This window comes from Clupea harengus, chromosome 21 (assembly GCF_900700415.2).
Source record: "Clupea harengus chromosome 21, Ch_v2.0.2, whole genome shotgun sequence".
Taxonomy (NCBI): Eukaryota; Metazoa; Chordata; class Actinopteri; order Clupeiformes; family Clupeidae; genus Clupea; species Clupea harengus.
This window is the reverse complement of record NC_045172.1, coordinates 8,728,181-8,743,710: the sequence shown is the minus strand read 5'-3', so window position 1 is coordinate 8,743,710 and position 15,530 is coordinate 8,728,181. Positions and strand designations below refer to the sequence as shown.

At 42.0% G+C, this 15,530-nt stretch overlaps 1 protein-coding gene and 1 long non-coding RNA gene across 5 annotated transcripts; one reads left to right on the top strand and one right to left on the bottom strand.

The window, feature by feature from the left end:
* Window positions 1-3,632: 3,632 nt before the first annotated feature.
* On the bottom strand, window positions 3,633-11,646 carry LOC116218100. Its single transcript, XR_004162663.2, has 2 exons — window positions 11,497-11,646; window positions 3,633-3,909 (listed from the first exon to the last, which is right to left on the bottom strand). It is a non-coding gene; the product is annotated as an uncharacterized LOC116218100 (long non-coding RNA).
* si:ch211-93g23.2 (uncharacterized protein LOC100005086 homolog) lies at window positions 10,345-15,480 on the top strand. Of its 4 annotated transcripts, none has more exons than XM_031558175.2 (7): window positions 10,345-10,465; window positions 11,528-11,642; window positions 11,854-12,014; window positions 12,507-12,720; window positions 13,287-13,390; window positions 14,520-14,657; window positions 15,017-15,480. In XM_031558175.2, exons 1-7 carry the CDS (start codon window positions 10,386-10,388, stop codon window positions 15,111-15,113), a joined length of 909 nt encoding a protein of 302 aa, XP_031414035.1. In that variant the 5' UTR covers window positions 10,345-10,385; the 3' UTR covers window positions 15,114-15,480. The 4 variants fall into 4 exon arrangements, with proteins under 4 accessions (XP_031414035.1, XP_012678850.1, XP_031414037.1 ...); XM_012823396.3 differs by having other exon boundaries at window positions 11,523-11,642; XM_031558176.2 differs by lacking the exon at window positions 10,345-10,465 and adding an exon at window positions 10,472-11,445.
* The last annotated feature ends 50 nt before the right edge of the window (window positions 15,481-15,530 follow it).

The window sequence follows — 15,530 nt, the reverse complement described above, 5'->3', positions numbered from 1 at the left end:
AAAAACGCATTTATGTTACATGCTAGATAAAAAGATAGATAAATGAACAGACAGGCAGATGGGGAAAAAAGACTAAATGTTGTCTGTCGTCTGGTTCTGAGACATAACGATAATATGACTATCTCTCTATCCACCCCCTTTCCTTATGCAATGTGGAGAAATCTCTTGGGAAAAACACTTGGCTTGGTCTGCCATTATTTCTTTTTTATTTTGCTCTTATATAATGTCTATTTCACATCATGATTGATGCTCATTATGATGTTCAACAACTCCAAGTCTTCAGTATGGGGGGGGGGGGTTATATAACACACATAATCTGCATCCCACAACTTTGCTACTGAATCTATTTGCTGATGGTGAAAATGTTTGTGAAAACCTATATTACACCTGCACCGTCAGAAAAATTCTCTCGCTCCATCTCTCTCCCTCTTTCTCTCTCTCTTCGCTGCCTCTTCTCACCCAACCTGTCAGCTCGCACCGTTGCTGTGACTACGGGAAATTGTCATGGCAACCCCCGGCGGAGAAGGACGGAGGAGGGAGGGGGAGGAGAAAAGGGAGAGACAGCGCGAGAGAAAGAGAGAGACAGAGAGAGAGAGCATGGTAGAGGAGTCCACAGAGAAAAGAGAGAGTGCATGTCTCCTCCTCGGGTACACGGTAAAGAGGCTGTATGGCTGCCTATCTGGTTCTCCCTGGTGCTTTATCGCCGCCGCCATCAGCCGGCTTCACAATGAAGTAAATGACAAAAAGGAACTCAATTTGGTGGCCATAATGACGGCTATTAATTACAGTCTGCATATAGGCGTTGGGGGGGGGGGGGCAAGAGAGACACGGGTGCCCAGTGTATGTGTGTGTGTGTGCGCGCTTATGTGTGTATCTTTATGTGTTAGTGTGTGTGCATGTGTGTGTATGTCACACATCTTTGTAGCTGTGAGTGTGTGAATGTGCGTACTGTTTTGTGTTTGCTGTCATGGCCTCATCTGTGAGATGGAAGCCTGGCTGTTTCAAAAGCCCAGGAGGAGGAGGAGGCGAGGGGGTGGCTGGCTGGCTTGGATGAGAAAGGAGCATAGACACAGGTCACTGCTTTTGGAAAATATATGTTTAACCTCATTACCTGCGCTATGGATGTGAATGCGTTTGGCACGTTGACTGATTCATCGACCAACCCCCCTCCCTCCCACCCCCCTACCCCACCGCTCGCTCACCCGCCCGCCATTCCCCCAGCATCTCCCATGGGGGCATAAAAAGGGGCTGGTTCTTCCTCGCTCACATCCAGAATAAATTGAAAAGGACCGTGGCAAATCAATGTCCAATCAATTGTCTTTATTTTTTCACCAGGCCTCCGTGGCCAGCCATACAGGTTGAGAGTTAGAGGGATCCTTGGATGCTTTGAACCTGCGTTTCCGAAGCTGGTTCATAATTGATGAAAGCATTGCTGCCGAGATGGCCTGCTGGCTCTTGTTCCTTCACTAGCAGAGGCGCAGCTGACGGTTCGGCACTAAATATGATAATCGCATGCTGCTTCATGTCTACCTGTAATACCTGTCCATTTTATCGGCCACCAATTAATAAATCAATAAATCGATCAATGGTGATGCCATTTTGGAGGCATTTGAATCACGTCCTTGTCTTGTTTGCCCTGTTTCTAAATGTCATCGATTGGACACCTGTACTGAGAGACTTTAATTCTTCTGATTACCATGAAGCCGCTCTGAGCAGTAATTAAAACCGAAAGGCTGATGAGAACGCCCCCCCCCCCCCCCACCCCCAAATATATTCCTGGCCGCCTCCCGGTGTCTGGTTCGTTAACGAGGTCAGGAGAAAAGGTCAGTTTATCAGAGGGGTCCGCTGACCCTGTGGCCATTTGCAATCGCAACGCTCCGCGGCGTGTGTGTAATTTGTGTACATAAAACTTTAATGGCTGTTGTAATGGCATGTCACCGGTCTCAAAAAGGAGGTGACAGAGGCAAACAGGCGAGGACTGAGGCAGGAAGAGCATGGGGTTGTTTTGTTGACACTCTTTGCTGGGTAACAAAGGCTGTGAGGACCCTGTGTTTGTTTGCGGAGAAGGGGGGGTTATTGCGATGGAAAGTGCGAACGATCCTTCTCATTAGAGTTGAATTTGCGAGGGTGATTGGTGTGGCTGACCTAATCTGAGACGTAATGGAAGTGGACCTGTGCAGAGCCGCGGCTACAATCTCAGAGAGCGGGAGCGGTGTAATCACATTAATCACACCGTCCCACATGCAGACACACACACACACACACACACACACAGACAGTGACACACACACACTCCGCTTTCTCATTTACCTGTAAATGACAGAATCAGGAGAAATAGGTCAAATTAGACTGGGAATTAATCCAATCTGGTCGAATCGATTTCATTACAGAGAGAAATCTGATGTATGTAATTCACTCGAAGCACTGAGTGCACTGGGTTCAGGCTGCTGTTGAATAGATCTGATGCGTCTGATGCTGAGGACAGCAGGTTTCATTCACAGCACACTTTAAATTACAGAGCCTTCTTTCATGAAACATGAAACATTTGACCACCCAAACCATTTGTTATTCTTCCACAAAGGGAGATACATGTGGTAAACCGTAGTAGATAGTAAAAAACAGAGCAGTGAGTTGATTATTGACTTGACAGTTGTTAGCAGTTGATTATTATATTATATTAGATTAGATTCAACTTTACTGTCATTGTGTAGAGTATCGGTACAAAGCCAAAGAAATGCAGTTCGCATCTAAGCAGAAGTGCAAAGATATAGTGTTATTTACAGATGCATTGCAGGAAAAGTAAGTACTACAGCAGAATTTAAGTTATATCTTACAATATGTACAGTGATGGACAGTGGAGCCAGGTGCTGAACCTCATCCCTGTAGGCCGTCTCATCGTCACCCCTGATCAGACGCAGTCACGGGTGAACAGGGAGTACAGAAGAGGACTCAGCATGCAGCCTTGTGGCCTGCTGGTGTTCAGGGTGATAGTGGAGGAGGACAGGTTGTCTGACTTAACAGACATGGATCCTGGAGTCCAGAGTTATTCTCAAAATGGTATTTCAACTTTTGTTCTCGACATTTCGACTTTATTCTCTAAATGTAAAATAAAATAAAAACTCTTCCTCATCTCATTGTTTTCCTTAATGTGGCCCTAATGAGTATTATGAGTAAGTGTAAAAAAACGCACTCAAGTTTTTGATCAGCGATAGTATATTATTTTCTGATTTAATGCATGATTGGAATGTCAGATGTATAGACCCTAGGCTATTTTTAAATCATTCTTATTTCTGTAAAGAGATTTTTTCTTTAGATCTAGGGTTATTCATAAAATATTCGGGGCTGTAGCCCTGGAAGCCCAGGCCTAACGACCCTCATGGTGGTGGGTAGTTACTGGAGAAGGGAATCGGTTATTTTGTCTCAAATTTCAAATTCAAAACTCTCAAATTTTGAGCTTCTTGACTAGTTGAAAGCACACACATATCTAAAATGTGTATAAATGCATACTACCCATGAATGTTATGCATAGGGAAAAAAAGAAAAAAACCAAACTGTCACATTAAACACAGAACAAAATGGGAACATTTCTGAACCCAATTAAGACCAAATGAGCAGTGTTCTATTAACATTTATTCTCTCTTTCTTTTTTCTCTCAGTCCTCCTGTCACATGAATCAAACATGGCTGATGTCATATTTCATCACGTTCCTTCCCCATGTAATCGGACATAGTGGCTCCTGCCGCTGCCGAGACTTGTCCTTTGAAGGGCTCCTTTCTTTGAAGTCGTCGCCCGTCTCCTCATTTCCCTCGGCCTTGTGGGAGATACGCACCTCTCTTCCGCTTCTTCCTTCTCCTCTTCTTCTTCTTCTCTGCGCCTGCCGCTCCTCCGTGGCCCCGTATCAGTCCCCTCCTGCCGAGAGACGGGGCAGGAAATTGGATTTCACAGACAGCTCGAACTACAGGCCTCGGCTCTGCTTCTCTCTCTATCTCCCTTTCTCTCTCTCGCTCCCTTTATTTCTCTGGCTCCCGTCTCATCTGCGGGAAAGCAGGAGGCGAGAGTGGATCATGAGGGAAGGTGAGAACCCAAATGGACTATTCTTGAGTGGGGGACGTGTCTAACAGCGTGTAAGGCTGTAAAGCTATTCAGAATGACACAATTTCCATAGTGGAGGAGAAGGGGAAAAAAAGACATCCTTTTCTTTAGGAGTGGACCACAATGAAGCAGTTGCTCGTAAACAAATGCAAATAGATGGCATTATCCAAACTGCTTTTGGGAAATGATTTTTGAGAGGGTATTTCGTTTTTGTGACCTGCTAAGGTGGACTATTTTTTTTAAGGCCACACACTTCCCTATTACCCGATTTTGCCCTGGAGGAGAACAAGAGGCACAGAAATTGGCTTCCTGATTTTTTTTCCACGCAGAATCCTAGATAATTTCACAATATTTGAGCCTCTTTTCACCTGAAAATTAGAGGGTTTTGGAGGTAATTTCTCCTAGAACCTGACACTATGTTTAGCCCTTATTTTGAATTTCTGAAGCATTTACGTAGTGTGTGCTTAGGCATTTGGATTTACCAGTGTGTGCTTCAACAGGAGCATGGAATAATCTGCCTCTTGGTCATTTACACTTTTGATTATACTTCAATAATATCTAGTATCAGTATCTAGTATCTAATCTGACATATTCACTTTAATTGTCACATACACCTGAGAAACGTATCTATTGTTCGGTTATAACCAGACTATAGGCAAACTCTGTTCTGAATAAGGACTGGGGACCTTTATGTGACACTGTTTTAATCAAAGTTGAAGATACCTTTCTGGAAATGTAGCCTCATTGTTTTTGGTACTGACTTGCTGAGACCAAATGGGAGATCTTTTCTTAAGGGTGACCTTAAGAAAGAGTACGCACAGTTACCAACACCACCTTGCATCCCCCAGACGAAGCCTTGCATCCCCTACGAGAATCGGTGTCCTTTAAAAGACTTGCTTTGAATGGCGAGGAAAAAACCTGCTTTGACAGCGGCTATTAATCCTCCGCTATTATGTGGCTGTTATTGGAGCCTTTATGTAACACATATCATCTAACACACATCCATTTCCCTGGCACCACTGTTCTCGCCACGCCAACCCGCTCCTCATTTCCGAGCGACGCCGGGGCCAAAGTGACAGCGACTCTGGCCTCCGTTGGCCGGCGTTTTGATTAAGGGACATACATCCGTCTGGTGGAGATCATTTGCCATGCAATTTGGAGCAATAATACACATGAATTCTTCACTTTGGTCGCCTGACCAGATTAATCAGCCGCCGTGGCCCTGGACCTGTGCAGTTTAATGTGGCTCATCCATTATGGTGGGGAATGTCTGCCCGCCTGACAATACCTTACTAATCAAAGCAAGAAATGAAGCCTCTCACCCAGGCCCGGTGCAGTTCAGCGCACTCTAATCATATCATCTGCAGGTCTGTCTGGGGTGTTAGGGTATGTGTGTATGCCTGTGACACACACACACGCAAAGAGTGAGAGGGAGTGAGTGAAATAGAGAGAGTTGGTGCAAGATAGAGTGGAGAAAGTTAACCATCTGTTTGAGGGAGCATGTGTGTGTTTAGATGTGTGTATTTGAATAGGAATGGGGGTTTGCCATCTGTTAGATTTTGTGGGTGATTGTGTTTGGGTGCTTTCGTGTGTGTGTGTGTGCATAGGCAGAATAGAATGTTCAGTGTGAATTTGTATAATCAAGTTAAAAAGCAGTATGTAATTTCATGCAGTTTTGTGCAATAATGTTTCAGTAGGGGAATGTTTCCGTAGGGGAATGTTTCTCTGTGTATATACGTAATGCCCTTCTGTATAGTAGCACCTTTGAAAGTATAATTGCAATGTCAGACTTATATCAAAGTGTGTGTGTGTGTTTTAGAGCACTTCTGTATTTATACACAGTTGTGTATGTGTAAACACACAGCTAAATACAAAATGTTTGGGTAGGCAATACACACACATAATAACGTTGTGTGTGGATGTATCTAATGTCCGTGTGTGATGGTCCGGGTGTGTGTGTGTGTGCGCGCGCGCAGTCTCTGTGGCCTGTCAGCCGTATTTGACTGCGCAAGTGTGACAGGCCCAGCTGTGGCTTCAGCACTGATCTGATCAGTGGTGATTGATTTTATCAGCACAGCAGCGACACACGGGTCTGGCCCTCTGCCCTTACACACACACACACACAAATGCACGCACACACACACACACCTGTCCAAACAGCAGCATTCTGATTGATTAGAAGGACACAGCCCAGCAAGCCAATGACCAATGCATACATTAAGAAACACACGACCTCCCGCTGCTATGCTAAGCTCAGGGGGAAGGGATGGCCACCATAAGTGCTTACCATCCCTTAAGTGAACAATCGTCCCTCTACTGCTGTCTCAGGCTGTGACGTAACCATGGATGAATGGTGACTTATGCATACCTGATGCAGCCAGTTCAGGCGTGGGCGATGTGCTCGCCAAGCAAGAACAATATATTGCAACTGCATGAAATGTTTATCAAGCATTGTTTTTGAAGGATGCTTGATGTATGGGTATAATTTAAGGCATACATAAAAAGCCAATACGTTCACCTAGATGGACTCGGGGTATGGGAAGCTCTCGAGAGCGGTGGGAGACTATAAACAAAAACTTGAAATGACATGGAAATGAATCAAGTTTAATACCATGTATGTTAGTATTACGGCACTGGGCACTAACAAAACAGGATGTATGGTTAATACAAATGTCATATCAACTGAAACAATCTCATCTGTTATCTCTTCGGGTAAAGATGTGCTCCTGTTGTTACAGCTGATATTATTAGATGATGCAATTGATGATAAAAGCTTAAAGTCATTACATTGAATTGTGCACTAGACATGGTGCATGTTCTAGAGCTCAGTCAAATCTGATCTAAACAGGAGGAGAATGGGAGGAACACGTCTCACACTGACAGAGATGGAAGGATAGAGAGAGACAGGAAGAGGAAGCCAGGGGGATGGACTGATCAATCACCCACATGTCACATGGTCAGAAAACTGAGGGGAGTGAAAAAAAGGTGTGTGTGTGTGTGTGTGATGGGGGGGGGGGGGGGGGGGTAAAGGAAAGGGGGTTTAAGAGGGGCACATTCAGTCTGAAATTAAACCTGTGATTGGGATACACTGAAGAAGATATAGCCAAGCAATGTTAATGGAACTGCCTGTACCAAAATGAGTGCTCGAGTGACAATTACTGGGTGTTCTGATTGTACTAGTAGTGATCCCACTGATGTAGAAAATAACAGCACTGCTGATGCTAATAAAGAAGATAATGACAACAGGAGGAAGAGGACGAGGAAGAGATGATAACATCTCGTAACAGCTCTATTCAGAGGACACTTTGGTAGATAAGCATCAGACATACATTACCGGTGAATGCATAACACCACTATCATTTACCGTAGTCATTTAATACAAATACTTCAGCCTTAACATGTTTATCATCTAAGAGATGGTACAAGGTACAAGAAAGGACGGTAATGTGATATCAACACATCCATATCACACAGGTATTTCTGTTTCAGGTCTGCATATTTACAGTTCAGTTACCTCAGTTTAGTCCCCAATGTCTTTTCTTCAAGAGCTACCCTATTTACCTGCCATACTTTATAACCAACAGGCTATATTTTGAAAACAAAAGAGCATAGATTAGAACACAATAAGACCATTATTAGTGTAAGAACATACCTTTTCCAAGCTCTAGAAGCTCACTTACAACATGCACATCCTTCCATTTGACTGTGCAGACACTATGGTTGCTCAGAATATTCCCTTCTGCATAAAGACAGTGCAACGTGTCGGTACAACTGAACATAAACCTCTAGCACACTTCATAGTTCAAATTACATGGTATATCTGAATCAGCATATAATGTAAAGAGGATAGCTGGATGGACCCTTGAAAATCAATCTGAAGAGTGAATCCACTTTTGAACGCTGAGACATTTTACTATCAAGGGGCTGGACGTAGAATCTCATCTGAGATAAAGACTAAAAGGTACGTGAGGATAGAAAGAACCTTGCAAAGGGAAGTGGAGTGCTATTGAATGAGTCAGAGATTTCCATACTCAGCGGAAGCCCTAAACTGAACACTATTTCTGTCCTCAGCATGGAGGGAAGCATTTAGAATTTATTGTAGAACCGTATGGTTCTAATTGGCTCTCAACAAGGGTTTTCCTATGGGACCCCCCCCCCACCCATTCTCTTTTTTTTTACGAGAGGTGTTTTGATAAAGGACGAGCTGATCCAAGAGAAAGAATTCAAGGCCGGCTCATTAAGATGAAGGTCAAGATGTGCTTTCAGCTCGCCTCTCAATAGCCTTCACATATGTTTCCACATTCCTCTTTTTGTTCCACACAGCATAGAAATGGACAAGGCAGCTACAAAAGTGACATTTCCATTGTGCAATATGCTTTGAATAAAAGGGAGATTGCTGATGGTCTGAGATTGATGGTCAAATTCAAGACTTTTAGGTGAGATGCAGAAATACAGAGAGAGTACAAACTGCTCGAGAGTAGATGGATATTCAAACGTGGTACAACGTTTTTTGGTCGGCTAAAGCTATCATGTGTTTCATGCCGACACATAACACATAAAACCTATCAGTTCACTTCATCTGTATGCTTGTGGTATCTTTTCCTTATGAGGCGATCCTTCTGACTAAGCACATGGCTTCCTGTAGGCATGCAGCATACCATTTCTCCAAGGGTCTCTGAGTGCTTATGTCCAGCATGCAGCAAGAGTGTTCTGCTAATGTTATTTTAAGCCTCTGTAATGTTCACAGTTGCCTGGGGAAACAGAATTATACACAGTGACAAGTCAATTCTGATGATCTTTGAATAACTTTAACAGTATTTGAGCTACTTAAAATTAGGGTTTTATTAGATCCAGAAATAAGCAGTTGAAAGACACCAGACACATGGCTCACTGCTGGGTCTGCGCCCTTCTTCCAAACATGTTGATACATTCATTTTTTGATACAGAAAAGCAATACAAAGGAACTGCATGGGTGACATTGCAATTCTTCACCGACGATTAGATGCAGGTAGAAGCCAGGCGACATGCTGGTAAATGCTCATTCCAATAGTGTCATCTGCTGTTCAAAGGAGTAAGTGCAGCCACAACGAATGCACCTGCCACAACATGCATTTACTATAGCTCTCAAAAAGCTGATTTACACATGAACACAGGGTTAAAATGTATGTTTTTAATTATTTATTTATTTTTGTATGTTTGATGCTTCCAAAAATAAAATAGTAAGTCAGAACAACTTAAATGTGCACATGAATGTGTAGAGAGGGAATAGGATTGTCTTTGTTATTTGGTCATGCTCTGTAAGCGACACTGATTAGCAAAAAATCACGACCTAGTCTCAGACTTTCAAGCCGTATGTACCCTAACCCATGTCACATCACTTTACAACCTGTCACCCAACAATTTTCAAACATACACACACAAACAAATGTAATATAAATACATTCATCACACTATAAGCACTGAGCTTTCAAACAACCCCTTTGGGTTTAATAGCAGAAGTCAGAAAGTGTAAAAAGACTCTCCATTCTTTTGCTTTCTTGTACTGGTATGTTCTATGTACATTGGATTGATATTATGATTGAGCGGTTTTTATCCCTAAACTCAGCAGAGGCGGAAACGTCTTAATTTTGGTAAACAGTCTCAGAACCAAGTCTGAGCTTGGTAATTCCACTCTGGAAGATCTAAAGCTGGTTCTTGACTCCCTTATTTTAGGCTGTAGAGGGAATTATTTCGTGACTTACATTTAAAACTCCTATCAGTAAACACCTTCCATCAGGAAAACACATTTGTGGTCCTTCTCTGTGTATGTTTGCCTGAATGATTCTGAATTCCTATAGGCCTAGTTCAGCACAATGTATACTCACAGTAGCCTCTGCCATAATATTGGATGCTAAGTGTAAGAGACCTTATTTCGTATACAGATTTTGCATTTTGTATTACAACAGGCATTCATTTATAACAAAACTGTGTAACACTGTAATGCCTTTTGTCCACGAAAAACAAAACATTCATTAGCATTGCGTCCACGAAATGAAGAGAGCACATTTTTTGAAGAGAACACATTCTTTGGAGCACAGAAAACAAAACGGATTATTCATGTTGTGCACTGAATTGACTGTTGCGTTTTTCATTTTCCTTTGTGTGCATGAAAGAATGTGCTCTCTTCAATTGTTCATGGGTACAATCCTAACCTGTTTGTGTTTGCCGTGGACCTTGTGCCTTGCACAAAAGGCTACTCAACAATCCACACACGTAGACTTGCACGAAAACTTTGTGGGTGTAATTCCTGGTACATGCTTGCAAACTCAGACCGCGCTACTTTCATTCTCTCTCCCTTAAGGATTTCGAAAGGATTGACTGCAGTGCAAGAAAGGTACGGTACAAGAGGGAAATACTCTATAGGAGCCGAAAACAAGCCTCAATGCGTGTTATAATAATCATAAATATAACTATAAATAAATATAACTAGGCAGATAATGCAATGGGGAAAGGAACGTGTTGACGCCAACACGAAGATGGTGCAAGAATATGTTTACACAGTCCTGTGAACCAGACATTGCATGGCATACATGAGAAGCTTATTGGAAGGTTATGACACTCTAAAAAAATGCTGGGTTGTTTTTTCAAACCAAATGTGGGAGTTAAGTCTTTGCTGTCATTTTGTTGGGTTATTTTAACGACTGGGACGTCGGTAAAGTTGGTTTGCGGTTAGCTATTCGGACAAAAAAGAAACACGGCCAATGGCTTATTTTGAAAGTGCCGATTTGTGAATTCCGAAAATATATTCAAAAAATACCTCAAAACTGTTGGTAATACAGTTCGTCCGTTTATTTTCTTGTGCTTAAAATGGCCTTCCCACGACGAAGCCCATCTCTACGGCTGTCCCCATGGCTGTCATTTACTTACGAGTCCGTGAAACCCAAAAGTAAAAAAGACGCGTTTTAATCAGGACCGTCTCTTCTCGGAAAAGATTTTAAAAGCAAATTTGACAGTCTACCTCTACCTTCTCCCAGTTTGAGAGTATTACGTCTTTCTGTCTAACTTGTTTTATTTGACTGTGTAGGTTACCACTAATATTAGTATTAGCCTGGATAATTGATATTTATTCTAATTTAGCATTTACATTGATCTGTTAGGAGACGGTGTGACTTTTAACTTAGTTAACATGTTTCGTTTGTAGGCTACAGACGAAGTATTGTGTTTTATTATGAATTAGCATAAGGTTAGAAGTTTCTGGGTGAATTAACTCATCTGACTGGGTTAAAATAGCAATGTTGTTTTCAACCCAGCATTTTTAGAGTGTAATTTTGACATACAAATGGGACTTTACAACCACTGAATTTGCACTCCAGTGTGAGTTACTTCGACCACCTTAACTTCTCTTACCTTGGCACCTCCTCTTACCTTGGCACTCATACCTTCGTTCTTAGCGCAGGTGCTTAATGGCTGAACGACGCTATGAAGGCAAAGATCATGCCGTGTCTTATCAGAAATACAGGGTGTCTCCGCAAGAAGTTGTCGAAGAAGTGTTAGCCTTTCTCGAGAGAAGGGTAAGGTTTGTGTCGTGTTTAAATCTATCTGGTTGTTATGCCTAAAATGACCACTAGTTGATGCTATGACACCGATTTAATTTATGTACCAACTAAAATGCAGACAATTTTGTGTTTATGCGTGTGTGATGTGATGAATTGTGTGTGTGTCTGTATAATGCAAGTCAATCATCAGCCTATGTTCTTTTGCATTTGTGTCTGTCTTCACCAGAAAGCTAAGCCTTTTCATCTTGCACTGGATGTGGGATGTGGATCCGGGCAGGGAACTGTGTTCCTAGCTCCTCACTTCACCCACGTGGTTGGCATAGACGTCAGCTCTGCCATGCTTGAGTTTGCCATGGCTAGCGACCATCCTCCTAATGTCTCCTACAGGTCAGGAAGTACAGGGGTGGAATCTGTTTAACAACTGGTTAACATCATCTTACTGTTGAAGGAAACTTATGTAATCATTACAATCTGTCTGTCTGAGAGACTTCACTGTGCACGAATGATTAACAAATGTGTAACAACTATTGCTGTGGATTCAGAGTCATCTTTAGGCCATGAGGCTTTACAGTAGGCTTCGATGAAATTTAGCACCCTCTTACTTAAGAAAGACACATGTAATACCTCAGTTACTTCAATAAAATGTTTGGCCATAGCCAAATAAACTTTGGTGAAAATGAGGTTCAGTCTGTTTCTTGCTGTAAATGTACATCATCATAATACCTGTTGGTATTTTTGCGTGGAAGCAACGGGTAGGCTAATGACCCCATTTTTGGAGCGTGGATCTCATGAGCATCTTCATATACAATACAAATACAAATCCTTATAAAATACAAAAACCTCAACTCTCCCTCAATGTGCCCGCTTGCATGCACACAGGCAATCCCCGGCAGAGCAGATGCCCTTTGAGGATGGCGTGGTGGATCTGGTGACGTCCATGACGGCGGCACACTGGTTCGATCGCCCTCGTTTCCTGCTGGAGGCCGACAGGCTCCTAAGGCCGGGGGGCTGCCTGGCCCTGCTCAGCTACACCATGGACTTTGAGCTGGAGTGCGGTGATCACAGCAGCCGACTCAATGCCATCTGTCAGGAGGTCAGGAGTCATCTTATCACCTGGAGTCTTCTGGTATACGCAAGCTGGTCAGTCTTGCAAAATAAAAGAAATACAGGCTTTTGGGATGCAAGATGACTTCAGACAGTGAAAGGAGAGGAGTCTTTGCCACATCGTTTAACAGTTCTAATGTGAATTGTAAAACGCAGTTTGATTGCTCCTCATTAGAAATGTGCGGGTAAAATGTCAAACTGAAAAACAGTCCCTTCATTCAATCGCTCTCTGACACCACTTTGTCTTCTCAATGAAAAACAATAACCCAGGATTTGTCTTTTACATTCAGTTTATGTTTAATGCATGGGAATGACTTCATGAACAAAGAAATATAATGTAAGCTTGGTTAGTAAGAACAAAATCTTGGTCTGTGGAGGAGGGTGAACAAGGGTCATTCGGTACAGAACCATATGCTCAGATTTGCGATCTAATTGCGAGGCTCTTAGTTTCCTTGGCCAGCACATCTGTTATGGTTGCCTAAAGGGATTCCTGAACAGTCTCTCTGTTCAAATTTGAATCTGTGTTTTTTTTTTCCTTCATGAAAATACCTACAGTTCTATGCAGCTCTGCTCCCACACCGCAGCACACATCTGGGTTCCAGTTCTCTGATGCTTTACAAACAGATGTATGACTCCATCCCTTACGAAGACAAGGAGTGGTGAGTAAGTCTTTGCTCTACGACGACCGTGATTGGTCACAGTGGCATCTCTAGATCTTACTCATTGGGCGCGATGCCAAGGGCCCTGTTGTGATGTTTAAAGGTACCCTTGAAAAAGAGCATTTCAGGGGGTGAAGGATGGGGAGGGCTATGACACATGGGCCTGCTGATACATTGGCACTGCTCATGCTTGACTTTCCCCTCAAAACTACCCCTGACTGACCAACCAAACTGGCTATACAAATGCATACATACATATACACACCAAACTGGCAATACATAAATACATATACACACCAAACTGGCAATACATACTTACATACATACATACATACATACATACATACATACATACATAAATACTGTGAGACTTTGGTAAAGTTTATCAGTCATTTCATGTGTAATGCAAGGGTTTGAGTGAAAACATTAATACCTCTCACAAAGTGAGTAACTCTAAATGTAAGGTTTTTTTTCTAATAGATTGTCACTGTGACCTGATTTACAATGCTGCTATTACCAAATGTTCTCTGTACATGGCCATGTGCATCAAAGTGGTCTAGGGATCGATTTTAAGGGTTAATAATAATAATAATAATAATAATAATTAAGACCTTTGTCAGGTTTTTAATGGCACACGTACAAGTCTGGCTAGAGCCTCTTACAAAGAAAGGAGTAAGAAAATAGAATGGAGAGATATCTCTCTGGAGTTTTTGTACCTAGTATGTGACCTTCAGTGCAAGAATGTCATATCTTGTTGTGATGGTTGTTGGTCAGAAGAGAGCCAGGAGAGAGATAGAGGCACATCACAGAGCTATTGCAAGGACAATTTAAATCGATGAGCGGAGACATCTTGAAAGTCACAGGGACTCTCCAACCAACATCTACATCTGATAGACGAGAAGGCTTATCTTTTATCTATCTTATTCTACATAACAACTTTCATACTAATTTCACATCTGTTTCATGTCAATCAATAAATGTCTTCAAAATTGTACTCCAGTGTCGTCAAAAACACCAAAATCCAACAATACATACATATATCCAAGGGATCTAGGGAATATGTATAATGTCTATATTTGTAACAAAATATTGCAGTATGATTAGTCATTCATGTAATTTCCATCCATAGGCATGAATGTTTGCGGGTTCGGAAAAAGATGCCTCTCTTCAGCTACATGCACATGGTAGAGACCTTCACCAGCTATCAGGCTCTGCTGCAGAAGGATCCCCTGGAGGCAAAGCGACTTTCACAGGACATCACAGACAAGTAGGCAACAGTATTATTAGCTGTCATACTGACATGAAAGAAGTATGTTCAATCATTTGTTCTTACATGGTTGGTGTTGGTGCTTTGTCATAAAGAACATAGCCCTCTTTTTTTTGGTAGATCAAAGACCGGGGTATCCATTTATGTTCCCTTCTTTTCTTATAATACTTTGATGGCTGAAAGACAAGGGCATAAGCCTCAACCAAAGACATTCTTTTAGGACCATCACATTTAATGCCACTGACATAGATATTCTATCTGAAACACCACGCTCTGGCATAGTATTAGCCATCCTAGTATCTGTTCTTGTATAGGGCCTAATTGTGTCACACATGACTGATTTTAATCACTTTTCTCAGGTTAGTCTCAGCTTTGGGCGTTTCCTCTCCTGAGACAGATGTTACTGTGGTGGTGAAGTACTTCTATCTGCTGGCCTGTAAACCATCAACAAAGTGAACAACAATACATTTAGTGGATTCTTCAGTATAATGAAGTATAAATTACAAGTAGCCTAAATTGAAGGTCCTCATCGCATGTTTTCTGATACTTTTGTACCCATATTTGATTTGTATTTCATGATGTGTTTTTTTTGTGTGGTCTAGTCTTTTATCAGATGCATCACGTCCATTCCCTTTGACAAAAATAATGTCATAAACTGTTATGTAGTTCTATAGAATTAGCCTAGTTATGATTTCTGTATTTAAATAAAATATCTTAAGGTACAATTTCTAATCCTTACAAACTGGAATTATACCTCCTCTTGTTTTGTGGTCTTATTGTAACTTCATGACTGGTCAGTGAATTAAACAAGAAAACTCTGCCATTTGTCTCAAGTCTTACAAAAACGAACGCCTTTAGGTACAATGCAAAAAC

What these genes read in the sequence shown, in the direction of transcription:
- si:ch211-93g23.2 (XM_031558175.2), top strand. Translation starts at nt 10,386, where the DNA reads ATGCTTGCAAACTCAGACCGCGCTACTTTCATTCTCTCTCCCTTAAGG. An exon ending in CCTTACGAAGACAAGGAGTG is followed by an intron (nt 13,391 to 14,519) that starts GTGAGTAAGTCT and finishes TTCCATCCATAG; the next exon opens with GCATGAATGTTTGCGGGTTC. An exon ending in TCACAGGACATCACAGACAA is followed by an intron (nt 14,658 to 15,016) that starts GTAGGCAACAGT and finishes CACTTTTCTCAG; the next exon opens with GTTAGTCTCAGCTTTGGGCG.